Here is a 20,509-nt window from a genome sequence, read left to right on the forward strand (position 1 = left end):
GGCCCGGCTCGGCCGGGAAAGGCGCCCCCGCCGCCGGGGCCGGGCCACAGCGGGGCCCCGGCACCTCCCGGGCCGCCCCGCAGCGAGGAGCGGGCAGGCGGGTCTTCTCCCTTTTCTCCACGGAGTTGCAGGTCCTCGGGTCACGTACTAAGTACTTTTTTCCAGAGTTACCGACACAGAGAGCTTTAAGAGACACACCCAATACCAAGAGGCTTGGAAAAAATTTAATGAGCTAGTAACACTCAACAGCAAGGACTAATCTAAAAACTGTTCCCACATCCTACTTAAAATATTTACAGTATTGTTAACTATATATACATTGTCATCGTTGTCCCTTGTATTTATAGATGAGTTCCTTAGGAATTATACCTGTTATATCTAGAAGATGAACACAGTATTAGTGTAGTAGGCATTGCTGGGAATACTCTCTGTACTAGGCAAGTTGCCGAGACCCACTGGGCATCGAAGCCTGAGGTGATGGGTACATGAATCAAAGCACAATGCAAACTTCTCTGCCTTTGCTATGTTTTGATGTGCAAGGCAGCAGGGTAAGTATACAACACTGTGCAATTCACCCTATCTGAGAAAAACAAAACAAACCACACACGTCTGTGTGGCACTACAGGGCATCTGTAACCAGACGCTGACTTACACTGACCTGCATTGCCAACCACAGCATTCACCCAAACTTCCATTCACCCAGCTGCTCCACTGAAGGCCTGCAAACAGCACATATTGCTTATAAAGCAGCAATCCCACTGTGAAGAGACGTTCTTCAAGTAAAGCCTCATTTTATGACATCGTGAAACTACACAACATAGCAGCACCTCTTGGAAAAGGGTCATAGTTCAAGGAAGGGAGACCAATCAATACAACTAACAATACTGGATTCATAGCTCTAAGTCTTAAGTCCAGTTAGCAGAATGAGATCCTCTTAACACGCTCCTTTATAGGGGATACCTTCACTTTTTTCCTGAAGCAAAACATTTTATCTGTATGACAGTGGAGCAGTATTACTTTTCACTCATATTTTATGCACCTTCTGAACTCTCTTCTGGTGCTTTATTTCCCCTTTCTCAAAAGAAACCCAGGAAGCTCTCTCAAATGTACTTCTGCCAAAGAAATTGCAGAGTCAGCCACCAAGCTCAAAACAATTTAAGTACACTGGATAGGAAAGTCACAGACAAACAGATAAAACCTGAGAATGCAAGTGAAAAGTACTGGGCGAATAGTGTCAGACCAATCCAATATTTAGTCAATGGTTTTTACACGATGAATAGAGAAAAAAAAACAAATTAATCTAATTTACTAGAAAATACTAAGCTTATAGATGATACAGTGTCTGCATCATTTTAGAAAAATCACTGATTTCATGGTTTATTTTACAATAATTGGATTAGTCTACAAGTTAAGGCAAACATACTAATGCATCTGCTTTTCTTTTTAAATCATAGTTATAAAGGTTACACAAAGTTCTCCAAAATTTCTAGGAAATGTTCACGATTGAAAAAAAGATAAGTTTTTTGATATAAGTACATGGAAAAAAAACTAAGACAGTGTATACAATGCCATTATAGTAACAATATTCAAATATCTAATGGTAATATTTAGACCATTTGAACAATGTGCTTCAAATGGTGATCTTCAGAAATTACTTACAAAGGTAAATAAGATTGCAGCTGTATCATAGTATTCATAACATGAACATTATTATATTGGCTATTTTCACAAAACCCGAGCATTTGGTTTCTGAACAATGAAAGCATATAATGATTAAATAAACATGAATATGTATGTATAACAAGTATGCTGTTCATATAGTCTGGAGCTACTTTCACATGTTTAATTCTTTTGAAAGAAGAAGCTTGCTTATGTGCACTTTGTCCAATGTTTTCTCCAGGGAATTGTAAATGCCTACTTAAAGTCACGAAAATAAAATCCAGAGGGCAGCCCTTGTTAGTGGGAGGACGGAACGTAGCTTATGTGTCACCATTTAACACTGCCAGGCAGCTCTGCAGAAGCTGTAAGTTACCCTGTAAAAATAAAGAAAAATATCACCACATTTGTCTTCTTTCTTTTAAGCCTGTGACAGAACAATGTTTTTTAAATAGCAATGATACAACTAAAGAAGAATAGACAGGTGTTAAACTTATGGAAAAAATATGTGTAATAACTTTTGTATTAAATTTTTTTTGTATGTAGGAATATAGTGTCACGGAAATAGAGAGCCAATCTGAGATACAAAAATAAGCACTTAATACCCTTTCATGTTTCTTCCTAGAGATCTAATCTGGCCACAAAAACTATTCACTGCAGAGCACTGTCTCAGCAATGAAATCCACAGTTGCAAAGCTTAAAATATTTTATATAGCAGGGCTATTTCTCTGTCTCTAGAATGAGATCCCCTAAGTCTAAGTATTCGTGTGTTACTGAATACCGTGAATACTGTATTCATCAGCAAATATTAAACGATTCATGGCACTCAGGATCTCCTCCCTCACAGCAGCCATTTGACAGCTTTGTTCCAGGAGGAGGCCCCGTTAGACAGACAGCAGACTGATTTACATGCTTAGCCAGGTGACTTAGCCATTACAGCTGGAGCTACAGAAGTGATTATCAGAACATTAACTCATCTTAACTCTAAGCCATGCTCTGGCTGCCTTTCCAAACACAGTTTTTAATCTTATTTAAAGCATTCTGGCTCTAACATAAAAATACACAGACTGGTTTTCAGGTATCTGAATGAATTTAGAGAACTAATACTGTTGTGAATAAAGCAAATGTAATTGATAAGCCAGAATTTATTTTGCAAGAAAAAAACCCCACCAAAACAACTCAGTATTCATATGTTCATTCATGTATGCTTACATCACTTTAAACTACGAGCTATTCACTATGAAATACCTGTACTACATTTGTTCCCAAATCTGAAATCTCTGTGTAAGAAAAAAATGTTGGGCTGTTGACAGTGTTAAGAGTAATTCCTGTCAGGTTCAGATAAAATGCAGGAACAAAGCAGTCTGAATGCCCAATTACGAACATAGAAGAAACTGCTGACTTCTAAAAAAATTTTGGATCAAAAAAGAAACATATAAAAAATTCAGACACACAGAAGCATGTAAGTATCTGTGATTTCCATGTCTTTCATAAACAGTCCACAGAAGTCCTTAAGAATTTGTAAATACTCCTTCAGTTAAAAGAGCTCCAATGACATGTGACAGATAAGCAGGACATTCATTCCTCAGCACCAAAAGTTAAAATCATAATTCTATGCCCCCTTCAGGTTCTTATAATCCAGATTAAGCAATTAATTGATTTAAAGGCTTGAAAGCAGATTCCCAGTTATGCCTACTAAATCCTCCTCAGTCTTATCTAGAAGGCAGCAATATCAGTTACAGCTTCAACAGCTTTTTTGTCTCTTTATGTCTACACTGGCACAGGACAATCACAAGCTATTTTTCAGACGGTTGTAATTCGGTGATATGAAGAAGTTCTATATAAGAAGATACATGAGGACTTGGTGGTCCATCTTTGTGGGGTACAGGATTCATAAATTTAAGGTCTCTGCTACTGAAAAGCTGATTCTTGACTGCAATGATCTAATGAATTGAAAGGAATACTTCAGTCTGAAGTCTTCAGTCTTCAAATAGAATTCAATCTGAAGTACATTTATGGACTGCACACATTACCTGTAACTAAAGTGTGACAATCTTTTGGCCATCTTATTACAGAAGCACAAAGTATATTTGTAATTTACAGACCATTATGTAGCACTCTAAAAAAAAAAAAAAAAAAAAAAAAGTTACCAGAACATCCGTGCTTGTTTTGGCTGAGGTAGAATTAATTTTCTTCTCAGTGGCTAATATGGGGATATATTTTGGATTTGTGCTGAAAATTATGTTGATAACATAGAGATGACATCATCATTGTCAAGCAGCTCTTACTCTGCCTTTCCTGCTTCTTGTACTGGCACGCTGGAGAAGTGGCTGGGGGTGCACAGGAGATGGGAGGGGACACAGCTAGGACAGCTGACCCCAAGTGACCAAAGGGATATTCCAGACCATATGACATCATGCTCAGTATATCAGGTGGGGGAAATTAAGAAGGAAGAGGGGGGCATTCAGACTGTTGTCTTCTCAAGTCATATCCCTGCTCTCCTGAAGGTGGATGAACATCTGCCTGCCCATGGGAAGCAGTGAATAAAGTCCTTGCTTATCTTTGCTTGTGTGCATGGCTTTTGCTTTCCCTGTTAGTCTTTAACTCAACCCACCAGTTTTCTCACTTTTCTGAGTTTTAGCTGCCAGCTGGGGTTAAACCATCACAACATCCTTTACACCACAGTTGTTTCCAGACTAAGCCAGCCAGTCTACTCAAATTTTCAAAATAGGCACATAATTCATTTTCATTAGATCAAATTTACAAAGTTCACAAGAAACATATCTGTGATCCTTGTTTAAATTATAATAAATCAAGGACAATAGAAACTGTGAGCCATTACTCCTTGTGGCTGCAGTATCTGACATACTTGACTTATATCACCACAACTTGAGAAAGTCCAATATATTCAGATTCAGAAAAGTGTTTCTTGCCAGCTCACACTCCTAAGCTGCAGATATTAAAATTATTGGCAGAACCAGAATGACAGAAACACCCTTTTCAGGAAAGAAAGAATTACTGACAAAACATTTCAGCAAATCCCTTAGCACTGCATTTTGCTTACTTCCTTCTTCTATCAGTTCCAAACAGACATCTGTTGCTAGTACAGAAGAAAGAAATTCGTTTTCCAAAAAACCCAAAGAGGCAAGAGTGTATATGTTAGTATTTGTGGAAAATATATGTTTCTGTTTATTTACGTGAAGGAAGTGGCTGTCTTACTCAGTTGCAATTCAATGTCAAAAGACTCCAAATGTACAGCCAAGGCTATGAATGTCATATGATTATAACTGTAGGAGTTTCACCAGCTATCAAACCTCCCTTCCTGAACATGAAGTCCAACACAGGAATACTTCAAAATCCAACCATACTGAACAATACACCAAATTCAGATTTGGCACCAAAACGGCCAAACACTTACTCAGGCCTTACATTAGCTACAGCTGCATTAAGTCATGAAGAAACACAGAACTAGCCAAACAGAAGCTAAGCACTACCTAGGGCAATAATCATCCAGAAGGGCCACAGAAGAAGAAACATCAGTATGTTTTGAGTAGGTCACTGACCAACAATAATCTAAAGCTTTAGTTTGGCAGCTATTATAAACAAATCTAGGGTACATGCTGCTGCTAAGAAGACAGCTCTCTTTTATTGCCAACCTTCCCAGACAAACTGTGTGTTTTGATACAAGGGAAAACAAGACAAAGTAAAGCTTAGGAAAACCCAGAGCAGCTTTCAGCACTTTCTTACTATGCAGCTGCACACACAATTGTGCCAACGTAAGGGAAAGGAAGAGTCATGCATCATCATCCTTCCTGGCAGCAGTCTGCCCTTTCATCAACTTAAAGGAAACCCAACCGACTGTCTGATTTTTAGTTTTTTCAAAATTCTTGAGTTGCAATTCAAAATAAGAGGATATTAAAAATAATTCCAAGAGGTAAGTTATAAGGAAGTAGTATGAACATAACTGGGCAGAGAGGGTTTACTTTAGAAATTGTATGTACAGTGTCCCTGATTTACTGAGTTTATTTCCCTATGGCCCTCCAGTCTTCTAGAGATACAGACAGATATAGCTTGCAAAATGCAAGCTGTGCCTCAGAACCTTCTCTCAATTCTTTGGTCACTCTGACTTCTCCTGTGCAGCAACCTCTGTGTTTTGGGATTTGTGTTTTTCTTTCCACACAGAGCAAGTAACTTTAAACTGCAAGTCAAGCAGCAGCCTTCATTGTGTCTGAATTCCTCCAAAAGAGCCTCTCAGGTGAATTTAGCACCTACTGCTACATCATATTTCACCTCTGTTTTTTGTGTGAGGCAGCTCAAAATCCAGAAGACACATGGCTAGACTGATTCAGAAACAATGCATCTACATGGCATCCTAGTCTGGAGGCACTCACTACTGAAAAAAACCCCATAATTGAAGACTTCTCGGAAAAGTCTAGCAGTGGGTATCCATTGTCCCCAGACCTCTTCCTTATTAGCATTTTTGCTGGAAGCAAACAGGTACGCTTGGGTAAGAGGTCATGTTGCAAAGTTTGCCAGTACCTGCTCCACACTCAAATGACCAAGCAATTGCCATTTTGTTGCTACTTAAACTTCACGTGCCTGCCTCCAGTAAGTGCAAGAGCACAGAGACAGAGACTGCCAGCATCAGGAAAAGTATTTTGCCAAGAACCTAGAAGCAGGGGGCTTTTGATCTGACATCATTGACTGCCTACGTGAAAAACATAGCTTTCTTTTATGCTTCCATCAGTCTTCAGGAGGAATTAGGTGTCCAGAAACAGCTCAGCTTAGCCCAGTCAAAACCAGGGCTACTTACTCCTTGAAATGGAAGCATTGTTCATGACTTGCATTTCAGTCATATTCCTCTAGCACTGCTCTTCCCACATCAGGGCACAATACTACATTAAAAAAATCCCCAACAAATAAGTCTTTTAATATCTTATTTTTTCCTTTTATGGAACTAACCTAGAAAGTGTCCACCAAACCACTTCATCCTTCAATACCATACAGATTAATAAAAACCTATCCATAAGACTCTCTTCAAATACCTTGGTTACTGCATTCATAAGAACATTCCCCATTATATAGTGCTGAAAAATACAACCTACTGTACTTGTAAATTTTGTAATACTCAAACCCAGAATTCACAGAAAGAAAAACACAGCAACCAAACCGATCCATCTGTAGCAGCTTAGCTTGTTTGTGAATATGAAACAGTGGCATTGAAAAAGAGACTTTTCGAACCTAGTGAGAAACAAAACATCTTTCTTCCAAGAGGCTACATTATTTGTTAATGTTTCAAGATTTATCATTCTTAGTCAAAACTACCTTCTATTATTGTAAAGCTTTAAAGATTCAAAACTCTCTGGTGAATGTTGTGCTCCATGATGAAGTAGGTGAAAAGGGTCAGCAAAAAAAATTCATCTTCAAAAGCAGAACTACAATTCAAAGCTTCTATTACAGCTTCATGTACTCCTTGTTATTGAATTTACTAAGACAAGGCAAGTCACAGACAGACTATTCAAAGAAATTAGTGTTAAACACAAGCTGTGGCAACAAACTAAAGCTAAAAATCATCAAGCACTTCCAGGTACTGAGGACACAGGAAACACATATCAAGTTGAAAGCTACAGAATTTAAGCATCTTCCCCCTGCATTCCACAGTTATTAGCTGTCAAAATTAAAAAGAATATTATTCCAACATTGTGACTTGCACAGTTAAAAGAAGTGATTCTTTAATGGAAGACAGAGACATTGCTTAAGCATTCCACTTCAAGGCATGTGGAGACTTCAGCAGAATCAGTTACAAGAGATGATGAAGAGTCAATGACTGAAGCCGGACAGAGGCATTCCCTTACTAAAGCACAATATGGCAAATCAATAAAAACTGTTCAAGTGAGACTGCCAGGACTATTTAAAGTAAAGACTGTTTATTTGAAAAAAGAGTCATGTGTTCCATACATTACTGATTGCTTTACCAGCAATACATAAATATCCCACTAAGCTGAACTTACACCTACAAAGATCTTTAAAAAGAAGTTCCTCAAACAGCCCTTATTACTGCACATGGGTTTTACAAGCAATGGGTTTAGCAGAAGGAAGAATGACACCATTGACACTACTGAAAAGAAAGTAAAGCAGCAATACACCTCTTAACAGTCTTTTCAACAGATATATTCTGAGTTAATTCATAGCTTCCTAACCAATGCAGTTTCAGATTTGAAGAGAAATGCTAAAGAACTGATTTTTAAGAGAAAGCTGCCTCCAGGTATAAGACTGTTCAAATAAGACTGTTGTAGTCATCCATGAAATCAAATACATTGTGAAATTTAAGGACAGTACAGGCCTCCTGAAGTTATTTTCCCACAAAAAATTATTTTCCTGAAAAGGCTATCTGCAACATGCCTCTTTTGTTAATGGTTTAGAGTCTAAAGGCAAAAAGGTTCAAAAAACATACTCATCATACCAGACAGGCCAGTGTGATCTCGTGCTTAATATCCTATACATCAAGTCCTAAAATCTGGCTAACAGGAGAAACCACTTCTTATCTCATAGTGAAATGGAGAGATGAAGTTTTAAAAATGAGTAAGTTCTCAAATTCTGCAGATGTAAATATCAAACAGCCAAATAAACATAAAACTGAAGGCAAAAATGGCCTTCCAGTTTTCGAAAGGCACCTCAAGCATACCAATCTCTCAGAGACACCGCCTATACTTCATTTTCTCTTTATTAAAGAAATTTAATCTTTCTGGACAATACTTAAGTTATAATTCACCTTCCTGAATGTGAAGTGTGTATCATACAACAACTGTAGCCATTTTGGTTAATCAAGTATATAATATTCAAAATCACTTGAAATATAGGCCAAAAAGGATCACAGTTACCTTAGCATGCTTCAATTCCAGTTCTGCTAGTTCCACCAGATTTTTTCTGAATGCTGCAACTCTTCTTGTTTTAAAGTCTATCAGTTCTATAGAAAATAAAAATGGACTCAATTAACTGTATCCCTGCTAGTGACTTCAGCTACTAACAGACATTCATTCAGGATGGAAGAGGTAAAGGGTGAGAGAAGGAAAAAAGAAAAACCTCACATTTAATCTCAGCACATTCTGGGCTCAAAATTACGGCAACTCAGTTGGAAGAAAGCAAACTATCACTGCAATTCCTCACCTCTAGGTAACCTTTTGTGGACATGAAGCTCTTTTGAAAAAAGACTGCCAAGTGGATGCTTTTAACATTTATTTCTCTTATTCCATCTACACTGCTCTTTCAAGGCTGATAATTGAAAGTCTTCAGGGAATATACTAAGCTAAAACTAGGGTGAACAACAGTATGCCTTCTGCATATACTGCTGTGGCTAACAGGATCACTCATTCTCCACTGTCTCATTTACAGGAATCATTAACCAGATTTACAGGCTCAAACAGCTCTTCAATGATAAAAACAGGAGAGCATGGTATTTAAACCTTGAACAGATCTGCCACAAGTGATGACTCAGATACCTACTAACTCACTGAAGTTTAACCTAAAAAAGACAGTAAGCTTCCAGGAGAAAAGTAACACGTAAGTAAGGTTCCTTTTCTCTATTAACTCTGTAATGCAGTGAAATCTCATTTCATTATTTCTCCCTTCTCTAAAGTAGTATCAGATCTATGACAGACTGGTGCCTTCACAGAAGAAAGCCTAAAACCAAAAGGGGAATTTTAACAACACTAAAATATTTGTTTGCTATTACTGCTGACAGTTATCATTTCATATCCTAGCTTATGTTTGTGGGAAAAAAAAGCTTTTTTGTGCAAACAAGTAATTTGCACCTAGACTTTGCTCTACCTATCAGAGCTATGAGAAGCCAAAGAAAAATAGAATTTGAACTTTCTAAAATAAATAATAACTAAAATATCATATTCCTGCTTAGGAAACAGTACAAAAATCTATTCTTATTAATTACATTAATTCTCATTAATAACATAATAAAATGTTAATTTTCAAGTAGTAACACAGATCAAGGACCACCCAAATACCTTGTTTTGCTGATTCAGAAATTTTCTCAAATTTCTGACAGCATATTTGCTGAGTAGTTTCAGCTTGCAGCACATCTTTATTTTTTGCTCTTGCTTTATCCAATGCCTTATTAGCATTTTCATAATCCACTAGTGACCTAGATCTTCTATATAGGAGATCCTATTAAAAAAACAAAGGTTGTATGGAGTTTATAAGACTCTACCCAAGGATTTTATTATATTCCAATAATTTAACAAATCAAATAAATTTTAGTCCTTGTTGCTGTATTTCAGTTCTTAGTAAATTATTTGCATTCACTTTACTTCATCCTCCAAGTCACAAGAATGTCCATACTAGAACAGATCCACAACATAATACTGTCTGGTCTCCATCTTGTCTGACAGAGGCTAGCAACAGATGGCTTAGATCAAACTCCAAAAAGCCAAAGAAGGCAAACCATGGGAAATTTCACAGCTTCTTAGATTAGAAACAAACTACATTTAGATTAGGTATCTGAAATACACACAGAGCCCAAGAAGTAGCAGTAACATTTTTTGTGCAACAGTTTGTGATCTTTAACTACAGACATTTACTGTCAAATGCTTGCTCATTCTGTGATGTTATTTAACCATATCACATCAAACAATAGTAAGAATGAAATTTTCTGTAAGCACAGAATATCAAATTCAGCCCATGTGTTTTTGTATCGGCACTAGTTGATTATATGGAACATCTAATATTTAAAAAAAAAGCAAATAGCTTGCAATTACAAACACCAAACACGCTGCAAACACAAGAACAGCCCTTCCAGTGTTTCTCATTACTGAATGATTTGGCCTTGACAAGTGACTTACTCAGTTCCACACAGTCAGTCCCACAACAGCAACTACTTTGTTACTCCTTATATTTAACAGAAACGGGTTTTACAGCTAAGGGAAAACATGCAGGCTAGAGGAGGCAGCATTTTAATCTATCTATATTGTGAGTTGATGAGCCCATATAACTTTCTCTCTCTTTTTTTTATGTTAAGAAACCACAATTTCGCTGAACAAAAACCATAGATTCACCTTAGCAGCTTGGGATTCCCTAAGGTAGTATTTCAGAAGATCAGAAAGCTTAAGATCTTCATCAGCAGATACTCGAGCCTCTATTTTCTGGAAAAACAAAACAAAACACCATCATAAAACAACAAAAAAAAACAGTAAGCAAAAGGATCAGCTTAAAAACATCCAGACTTTGGGTATTCATTTGTATGATACAAATTAAGTGTAAAATATGCAGTATATAACAGATGGTCTTTTTCAAACACTAAGATCAGGCATTAATGACAGGATACTTAAAGATGCAAAATCAGAAGCATTATTAGGATTTTGTATTAAAATGTAAGGAATAAGCTGATCTGCAAGCAGTAATTGACAACTGGCTTTCTATATTAAAAACTGCTTTTTTTCCCCAATACCAATTATATTTATCATATGCTAGAAAAAATGTAGATAAACAAACATATATTAAGAGTTGCACAAGCAGTTTTATGTTGTTGTTGAAATCAAAGGAAAACAAATTTTTAAGGCACCTTTGCAGACTAATTGTGTAACTGCATGTGCTAAATGGTCTAAAAACCAATAAACTAATTTGCTTGCATTTGAAACAGATTAGAAACAGTCTGCAAGTGCATTTTTAAACCCCAATTTAAAAAAAAGATAATTTCTGAAATGTAACATTTTGAGTCAAAGCAAGTAATTCTGTCAATTTTCTTTAAAGTATGTGTTTATGCAGATACAATTGTCAGCTTAGGGAACACACACATTTTTCATTTGGAAGTTTTCCTGATACATGGCATACATCTCTCTAGCAAGCCAAATAAGCAGGGCAAAAGAGAAGATACATGAAAAACTGGTTACAAGCATAAGCAACATTACTTTTGAGTAAATAATTGCAGAAACAGATCTTGGCTCCAGAAAAAAAACAGTATTACCACCATTTTTTTTTGATTAAGGATTCAATTTCTTTATTTCTTTTATCCATAACAAGTTCTGTGATTACCAGTAACAAGTATGCAGGACCTCAATGCATTTTAGAGGAATAGAAGGGTATTACAGCAGACTGCCTAGAAATGTTTGGCAGACTGAGGAGTCCTAAGGTTCATTTTACAAAACACAACTGAAACCTTACACTTTCTCCTTCCATACTACACATTGCTTAAATGCTCCATCTAGAAGCACCCATATTAATCCACACATTAATGCCTTGTTGACACATGATGTCCCTTTCGTAGTACATACCCTTGTTTTGTCAAACAACTCTGACACCTTCAGAAAAAACCTGTGCAAAGGAAACAGCTCATATTACAACACAGTAATTGACTGTTCAAAACTTTCTACTTACACTACAGTCTGTGTCTGGCAATAAAGATTGCAAAGGCATTGCTTACAGTTATAATTCACTGGACTCAGAGAACATACTAAGTTTCAAACTTCAAACATGTGGGAACTGGGCAATGTAAGAAAGGCAAGGGACAAACAAAGCATAACAGATGGATATTTTTAAGTAAAGAAAAATTGCTCAGCTCCTCAAGGATTCTTTATGCTTCTGTGAATTAAACCCCTAACACCAGAACCATGGTCAATGGTCTTACACTATTATCAAGTGTCCTTTACACAAATTTGAATGTACTTTTCTTCACACAGTAAACATGACATATGTCGTCCTACTTGGAATTCAGGGATACTGAGCAACAGTGTGGCAACATCTCCACTGCAGGAGACAATATGCTTCAGTCTTACAGCAGACTGAATTACAGTCAAATGATACTATTTTGACAGAAGGTAGATGTGATTTCTGACACACCCTAATGGATGACAACAAATATCAATACTATCATCAAAGTATCTGGTATATAAGCTATCACCATATCTGGAAGTATATCACTGTAATTCAGGTATATTAGAAAGTTAACTTTCGTGTCCTACCTGTCATCACACTGACACCAACATCACACCGTGTGTGTATGTTGACAAGCACTGACATCTTTAAGGTAGTTAACTAAGTTTTACTGTCAGATACACCAGATTTCAAGCAAATCACTGAAAGATTAAAGGACAAACATCTGTACGTAGAGACACTGTTTAAAGTTCTGGGGATCTCTGTAGATTCCTTTGTTTTCCTAAGGGCAGTAAACTTCCCAAAACAGCAGAACTATTTTTCAGGATGTGGTACACTCAGAAAAATCCATATACTCCGACTGAGACCTGTGCTTGCTGCATATATCAAAGCATTTGAAACGTTTTTTTAAAATGGTGAAAGAATTCTGGGTTTTTTCCTTATTTGATAAGGACTTTTCCATCTCAACTGCGCAATTTTCTACACTTTAGAAATTAGCATTTTTTCACAGACGAATACTAAAACAAAACTGTTAAATGCAGCCTGCTAAAGAAACGAAATAGTAGAGAAGAAAATGTTTTGATGTGATACAGCTGTAATAAATTCTGGTTTTCTCCTAACAAGAGCTATGAATCTCAGCAGGCCACCACTAAGACTGCTACACAGCAAATGACCCCGTAGGTTATTAACAATATCTTACTTGCATATATCTGTGGAGTCCTGCGTTCCTAATGCATATAATGAAGAACCAATTCTATTGTAGTCATCCGCCACATCTAGAAAAACAAACAAGCACTTGTTTTACTACCTCATTCCTCTTCTTTCTGAAAATTTTGAAATTCCTTTCTTCAAAAATAGGTATTTTTCTAAAACTACATGCTTCAACACAAAAGTAGAAATAAAATTGGGATCCCATCACTTAATAGGAAGGATAACTTCACACAACAAAAACAGTGCTTTCACCAAATTGCAAAGTCTGTAATTTACCTAGGAGTATTTTATGCAATTACAACCTGCTAGGTGTATTAATTGTGCAATTTTTTTTTGTTTTATTTTGGTGGAAGACTTAATGGTTAAAGTCTGAATTTAAATTTTATTTTAAAACTATTTGGGAAAAAAAATCACAGTTTAACAGCAGCGAAGTCTGTGTGTTTGAGAGCAGTTAATTGACTACAAACTCCAAACTACAAAAAATACAGCACTATATACACAGCACATTGTCTAGCACATCCTTATTTTTAGAAGACCCTTACCTCTTCAACAAGCAGTCACTGGTTAAAGTAGCATTAATGTTAAATCACTTTAAACAATAAATTATAAGCAATATTTCTAAGAAGGCTGCATAATTTCACTAGTGAGGTATTGCTATATAATATAAAAAATATAAAAAGTAAATGTTTGCACACAGAGCCTTTTTAAAAAGCTTTAGGTATTAACTCAGTGGATGATGAAAACTAACAGATCCAAGCAATGAACAGGAAAATACATTTGTTTTGTTATTTCTGAAGTTTATATGCCTTTAAGCAGAATTATTTTTTCCTAATAGCACAACCTTAACAGATTGAGTAGGTCAGCCTCCACATAATTCATTAGTCCATATGTATCAATGCAGCTGGTTACAGTGAAGAATGGTATTATGAAGCAATTAATCTCCCCTTCTATTCCTCCAATTTCAACATAAAAATTGATTTTCTGCTGGAAATAGCAAGTTGGTGTCTCTGCAAGACCTGCAGCTCTGTGTTGATCATGTTATCCATAAACTAGAGATTGCCCATGTCCAAAACAGGTTTCCCAAGTCATTGCTCTACCCCTCTAGCCAGAATTTCAAAAGGTGCTATTTGTCACAGTTTGGCAGAAGTTGTCAGTAAACATCGTACATGATTTGAGCCTGGAAACCAATGAAGCTTTGTCATGAGTTTGATCAATCCTTTCCCATCAGATCCTCTACAACCTAATTTCAAAGGATTTTCCCACTTCTACAACTAATGTTAAAGCCTTTCTCACTCTGTAAATAAATCTTGGCACTTCATTACCATGAATAAAGTTCAGTTCTCATTTTAAGAAAGCAACCAAAACCACCAGAAACCACTTTAGGGGGTAACTGAATGCATAAGCAGGGTCCTTAGCTCACTGAGCCATAACTGACTCTTTCCATCTTCTACCATAGATACTCAAACTACAAAAGACTCAGTGTTCATGCAACAGCAAGAGAAGCATCTGAAGAACTCAGTAAATTCTTGGTTTAACATCTTATCCAGTATCCGTTTTAGAGATCTTATCAATGGAGATTCATGAAAGGTTTGTGACCTGGTTTTGTATGAACTGTATTACTTTAGACAGCAAAGACAGTATCTGAAAATCAGACCCAAACTTCAAGGAACAGACAGAATCTGGAAGATCAATTTTGATTTATCTAGGCAGAAAAACTTAAAATCAAGGGCAACACAGGTCAATTTCTTCTGAGCTTCTCAAAACACAGTGATCCTAAATCAAACACAATAGTCCTAACCGAAAGATTTTTCATTTTCTCAAATAAATGAACTGCACTTGAGAAGACCATCTAGAACTTTCAGAAATCACAATGCCTAGCACTCAGCTCACAAAGACAAATCAATAGGCAAGTGATAAATCTTGTCTCAGTAAGAAAAGGGATCCTGCAAACCAGGCTACTCAATGTATGCATTGCTATTTCCATTCTAAACGGCTAAAAAATGGAAATCTAGTCTAGAACCAATGGTCCAAAGAGGAGTTTGCCACGAGCAAAGGTAACTTTGTTAGCAAGGTAATGTCATGCCCAGTTTGCCAAGACATTGCCCTCGATGGAATCAACCACATCTAATCTACAACAACTGCACTAGGAGTAAAATCACCTGCACTGCCATATTACCCACCTCTACACCTAAATGACTAAGTCAGACTTCAAAAAAATACTAATGCTTAAAGTGTATTTCTTTTCAAGCAGACAGCATGAAGAATAAATACATACTCAGTGTTGCACCAGGCTGTTCTTACTCCATCTAGTTTACTGCAGCAAAGCCTAAACTTAGAAAGTCAGATTGAACCTCTTTAGATTCAGAAGGCTACACTTGGAGAAACGAACTCACTTTGCACATGCAAAAAGTAAACTAAAAATTACTTCTCCTCACTAACAACTTCTGTACATTTTAATCAGTACTATTTGCACCCTGAAAAAACTCACTTTTATGTGATCTTGTCATTTTATCAGATTTGGCAGAAGCATCTTTGACTCGGTTGTGATATTCTACAAGGAATGTTCTCTCATGTTCAAAGAAGTCATCCACATCCTACCAAAAGAGGGAACAATTAATAAAACAGGATTTCACCACTCTCTACAGAGCAATTGAACAGTAAAGTTGCACATTTCACTGTTGCTGTGACAGGAAATGCATCTGGTTTTATTCTCCAAAACACCATTTATATGAATTGATTTGTTCTCCACCTATATCATGACCTTAAGTTTTATTAAGAATTTAGTAAGAATTAAGAATTTGCAAAAAGTACGCTAAAAGTCTATATAACTAAACATGAAGGAATAGCAAAGGATCACCAAGGGTGACAGAAAAACAGAATACATGTAATCTATTTAGAAAAAGGGGAGAAGGGATGAAAGTCACCCAGCAGCACAGAGGCTGTGGTCTCAGACAAGATGATTTGAACTCCTAGCTCAGAACACTGATCTTAGTGACAGACTTCTTTCAATCTGGTAAACAAAGGTAAATGTTAATATTGTCTGTAATATAATTTGAGATAACTGGTTTATCCTTATTTTTATAAACCCTCTAAAATAACAAAGATGCTCAATACCATGGAATAGCCTACAACGTGGGCTTTGAACAATATTATGAAACTGGAAGTTATTTGGACTTTGTGTTTTTCTCCAAGTCATAATTAATCCATGGTTACATCCACTTTCCAGCAGTTTCAAAAAAAAATATTTTAAACCTAGAAACTTTAAACTCTTGTAAAAATTGCTACCAAATGGAAAGTCACCACCAGAAAGAAAAGAGATTAAAAATCATCCTCTGCAGAATTTCTGCTTGCTATAAAAGTGATCTTGTAGCTTTTCGAAAAGTAAAAATTAAATTGAATTTTCATTACTTTTTCTTTCCTCAGTTACATTCTTACACCTACTGGGAAAAATCATATAACCTCTGCTGCTGCTCCTTGAAACAGCAGACAGATTCTGCAAGACTAGGAAAATTCACTCCATTAGGAACTTCTGAAAAGAAGCAGTTGTCAGATCTAGTTCTCCTTTCCACTATATAAAATGGCAGGCCTGAGCAAAAAAACCCACCAACCAGATTATCAATTATCTATGTATAAAAAAGGTGCTTAATTTCATAGAGTACTGGAACGGCCACAAGAAAGCTCTCAGTTATTTTGCATCGAGGCCACAAGTTCTCATCCATGGTCTACCACTATTCTTAAGTTAGATATCACTATAAAAATCCCATTTTTCTACCTATGTAAAATTTTGCTTCATTAAAAAAGGTGACAAATGTTAATACATTTTAAATCTTGCTATGTGAAGCAGTAATCACCTTTACTCCTGAAACAATGACACCATCTGCTGATTTAACCATATTTTTGAAGAAGTCTTCAAGTTTCTCTTTCTTATTTTTCCCACGAACACTCAACTGAAAAACAAATTAATTTATCATGTTAATTCATTTTCTAGAGGCAACACAACTTAAAAAAATTAAATATAACTACATACCCCTACTTGCTATACTTAAAACAGTTTTCCTGTTCTCTGTTTATTCTTGTACTCTGCACTAATGGGGAGAGGGCACCTTGCATACAGAATTAAGACTACCTCATTTACTAGATTTTTTATCACCTAAAATACCATTCTAGGAGAAAAAAAAAAAAAGGAAAAAAAAAGATCAGCACCATTCTATATTTACTAGATTTTTAATCTCCTAAAATACCATTCTGGGAGAAAAAAAAAGAAAAAAAAAAAGATCAGCACCATTCTAGCACCTGCAGATAGTACCAAATGTACAGAGTGTACATTTCAGTTACCAATAACACAGTATTTATCATGCACAGTATAGGTGAGTTGATGTAACAATAGTTAATACAGCCATGTTTCCCTCTCTGGTGAATGGCAGATCTTTGACATCCAGAGGATCAGCTGGTTTAAGCCTCCTCACACTCTTCCTTGTCCATCTAACTGTTCCCAGGGTAAGTAAACTGAGTACCTGAACCTGCAAGCATTTCTACATCAAGCAACAGAGGAACATATTTTGAATTAAGTATGTATGCAGTTGAGCCAGTCTGTGTAACAATTTCTTCCACTCAATGTTGATTCCCGCAATTTTAAAAAGTAACTGAACCTCTTGGCAGAATAGGAGCACACATTCTCCAACACCAAAGAGTTATGAATCCAGAAGTACTCTCCATTATCTCAATTCAGTATGTTACATGTGGATAGCCCCACTAGTCCAATACTCAGAAAAAATTAACCACGTTTTCACTCACATCATTATCAGAATATTTAATCAGAAATTCTCTCCAGTTTTTGTTAGCAACAGAATTTACACCAAATCCTAAAAAATTAATGTTCCATTTTGTTGCATCATTCTTTCCCGCAGCAAATAAAAATAATTCAAAGAGTGAAAAAGTATACTGTCAAGTGAAATCACAACCAAAAGCTCATCTTTTTACTCCTAAATATACTGGATTTCCAGTAATATTTTTGATGCTGAGGTTAAAGCATATAGTGCATTTGTTCCCCAGGTGGCAGAAAACAAACTGCTACAGACTAAACGAATTTCAAACTTTTATGATACAAATATGCCTGGCATGAAGGAATTGATGTAATTTGCTCCAGGAGGTAATTCCCTCTTAATCAGTTTTCCATCCTACCATAAAAGCACATCTTGATTTCTCTTGCCAGCAATTCAGTTTTCAATACTCACATCCTGATTATATTCCAAGAATACATGGAAATTTAAGTCCTTTCTCAAAATAGGATGTGCTGCCACGCGACACAAAAACACTTCATGCATTGCAACTGTCTTCTTGAATATTGCCAAATATTCACTAAAAACAAGAAATAAGACAGACATAAGAACTTCATATGAAGCAATTAAGTTTGAGATAAAGCTAGTGAGCAGCTTTAAGAGATCCTCAGTAAGGGTACAAAATTACAAGCTGATATATTGGAGTTTATCACTTCAATGTTTGATATAGACATAAATAAATACTGCAGTGTTAATACTAGGGAGAAATTTGAAGCCCAAACACATTACAGAGAGACTTTTAATGAAGAGTCAACAAATACACTCCAATTTTTACGGTGAGCTAACAGACACTGGTTTGCTGAAAGTGAAACCTCATTTCATTGTCCTTTCCCCAGCACCCCAAAATTCAAGAAACTAAGGTACAGACTACAGTCCCTCAGCCCTGTGTACTGATGTGCAAATTCCTTCCTCCCCATCTCCATCCCCTTTCCCATTTGCACCCTCCTTACTTATTCGTATGTTTATGTAGTTTTGTTAGCTGTTTAGACAGTCTTTTATTTCATGTTAAAGCACCTAGCATTTTTGAGCCAAAGCTTACATTGATGTCTCACTTCATAGTGGCTCTAAAAGTGAAATTAAGAGCTGCATTTGGTAGGTACAACAAAAAACCACATTTAACCACAACAATCACATGGTTGCCCAGTTCAGCCAACTCAACTTCAACGCAATTACTCACTTGGAATGTAATTAAGAGGAAGGCACTCTTATCAATACAAGTTTGCTAGAATTCATTGTGCTTTGCAAATTCAATGAGTAAGATGCAACTCATCTAAAAATGAGGAAAGGGCTCTTTTTCCCATTCTGAGGTCAAACAGTGAAATTGTAATCAGTGCTGTTCCTTCCACTATGTGCAAGGAGGTTAAGATTTACATACCAGCAAACCAGCAGGGCCAGTGTTGGGAGATGTTTGATCTCAGTGAGAGTAGTAGTCATTCAGTGAAGACAAAAAAGGAGGATGCAGAGGATGGAGGTGGCAGTAGAAGAAACCCAAAGTTTTCTGTGTTATCCAACCCCTAACCAGACCACAAGAGAATCATGATCAGGGCCGCTGGAAAACCAGATTCTTTAAAATCTATAGTGTTCTGCTAATTTCCAGTTTTCTGCATATGAAGTGTATATCTACTCTGCTATAAATTATGTTGTACATATCACTAATACAGAGCTTTTTAAGACATTTGCTCACAGCAGCTGAAGTTCGGAGAGAAAGCAGCAGTTGTAAGAGTTCTATGTACTTTTCTTGCCAATTCAGAGCTCTTGATAGAAGCAGTCTAGAAGCAGTGTAAATATACACTTGAAAACTGAAACCAATGACAGGAAAAAGATCAAAGAAGTGAATGCATGATAAAGAAAATGGACGAAGCAAGGAGAAACTTCACTGTGTAACTCAATATGGAACAAGAAGCTTCAGAGCAGTTATTTCAATATAAATTAAATTCATAGTAAGGGAAAATAGTATTTTCAGGAAGTATATTCTCCTTGTGGAAAAAATTTTTTAAAAAAGTGTCAAAAAAGGAATTTTCTAGTAATCTTCGTATTTCTTGGGGAACAGAAGGTTGGCATCTAAGTTTACAGAACCAACCACATGCACAACTCCCTACTCCCAATCACTGAGTGTATTACCCTAAAGTCTAATTATACTTATCAAATGTGGAATACCAGAACTAAAAAAGATAGAGGCTATCTTCTCCCTTTGCAGATGTTCTGTGAAGAACAGGATCTAAGTACTTTCTTTCTTATGAAAGAATGCTCAAGAACAAGCTAATTTATTTCCTGTTTCAGAAGATCTTCCATGAAATTATTTCCACAATTTTCCTAATGGCACTGATCATGATCACTAAGATTAACCTTGGTTATAGAACAACTGGATTCTCAAGTCTGTGTTTCACAGAGAACCATTACAGTGAGATCGGAAACATGGGACAGCA

General features: G+C 36.4%; 1 protein-coding gene across 2 annotated transcripts in view; it reads right to left on the minus strand.

Annotated features, from left to right (window-relative positions):
• Window positions 1-1,139: 1,139 nt before the first annotated feature.
• Window positions 1,140-20,509, minus strand: part of SNX6 (sorting nexin 6) — a 28,799-nt gene continuing 9,429 nt past the window's right edge. For both annotated transcript variants that reach the window (XM_039705218.1, XM_039705217.1), the window contains exons 6-14: window positions 18,480-18,603; window positions 17,097-17,192; window positions 15,734-15,839; window positions 13,235-13,310; window positions 11,937-11,976; window positions 10,722-10,808; window positions 9,675-9,834; window positions 8,538-8,623; window positions 1,140-2,033 (exon numbers count right to left, since the gene is read on the minus strand). In XM_039705218.1, coding sequence (XP_039561152.1) covers window positions 1,980-2,033; window positions 8,538-8,623; window positions 9,675-9,834; window positions 10,722-10,808; window positions 11,937-11,976; window positions 13,235-13,310; window positions 15,734-15,839; window positions 17,097-17,192; window positions 18,480-18,603 — 829 coding nt within the window. In that variant the 3' untranslated portion in view covers window positions 1,140-1,979. The remainder of the gene's footprint in view (window positions 2,034-8,537; window positions 8,624-9,674; window positions 9,835-10,721; window positions 10,809-11,936; window positions 11,977-13,234; window positions 13,311-15,733; window positions 15,840-17,096; window positions 17,193-18,479; window positions 18,604-20,509) is intronic.

The sequence above is a fragment of the Passer montanus genome, unplaced genomic scaffold (assembly GCF_014805655.1).
Source record: "Passer montanus isolate IOZ18808 unplaced genomic scaffold, ASM1480565v1 scaffold18, whole genome shotgun sequence".
Classification (NCBI taxonomy): domain Eukaryota; kingdom Metazoa; phylum Chordata; class Aves; order Passeriformes; family Passeridae; genus Passer; species Passer montanus.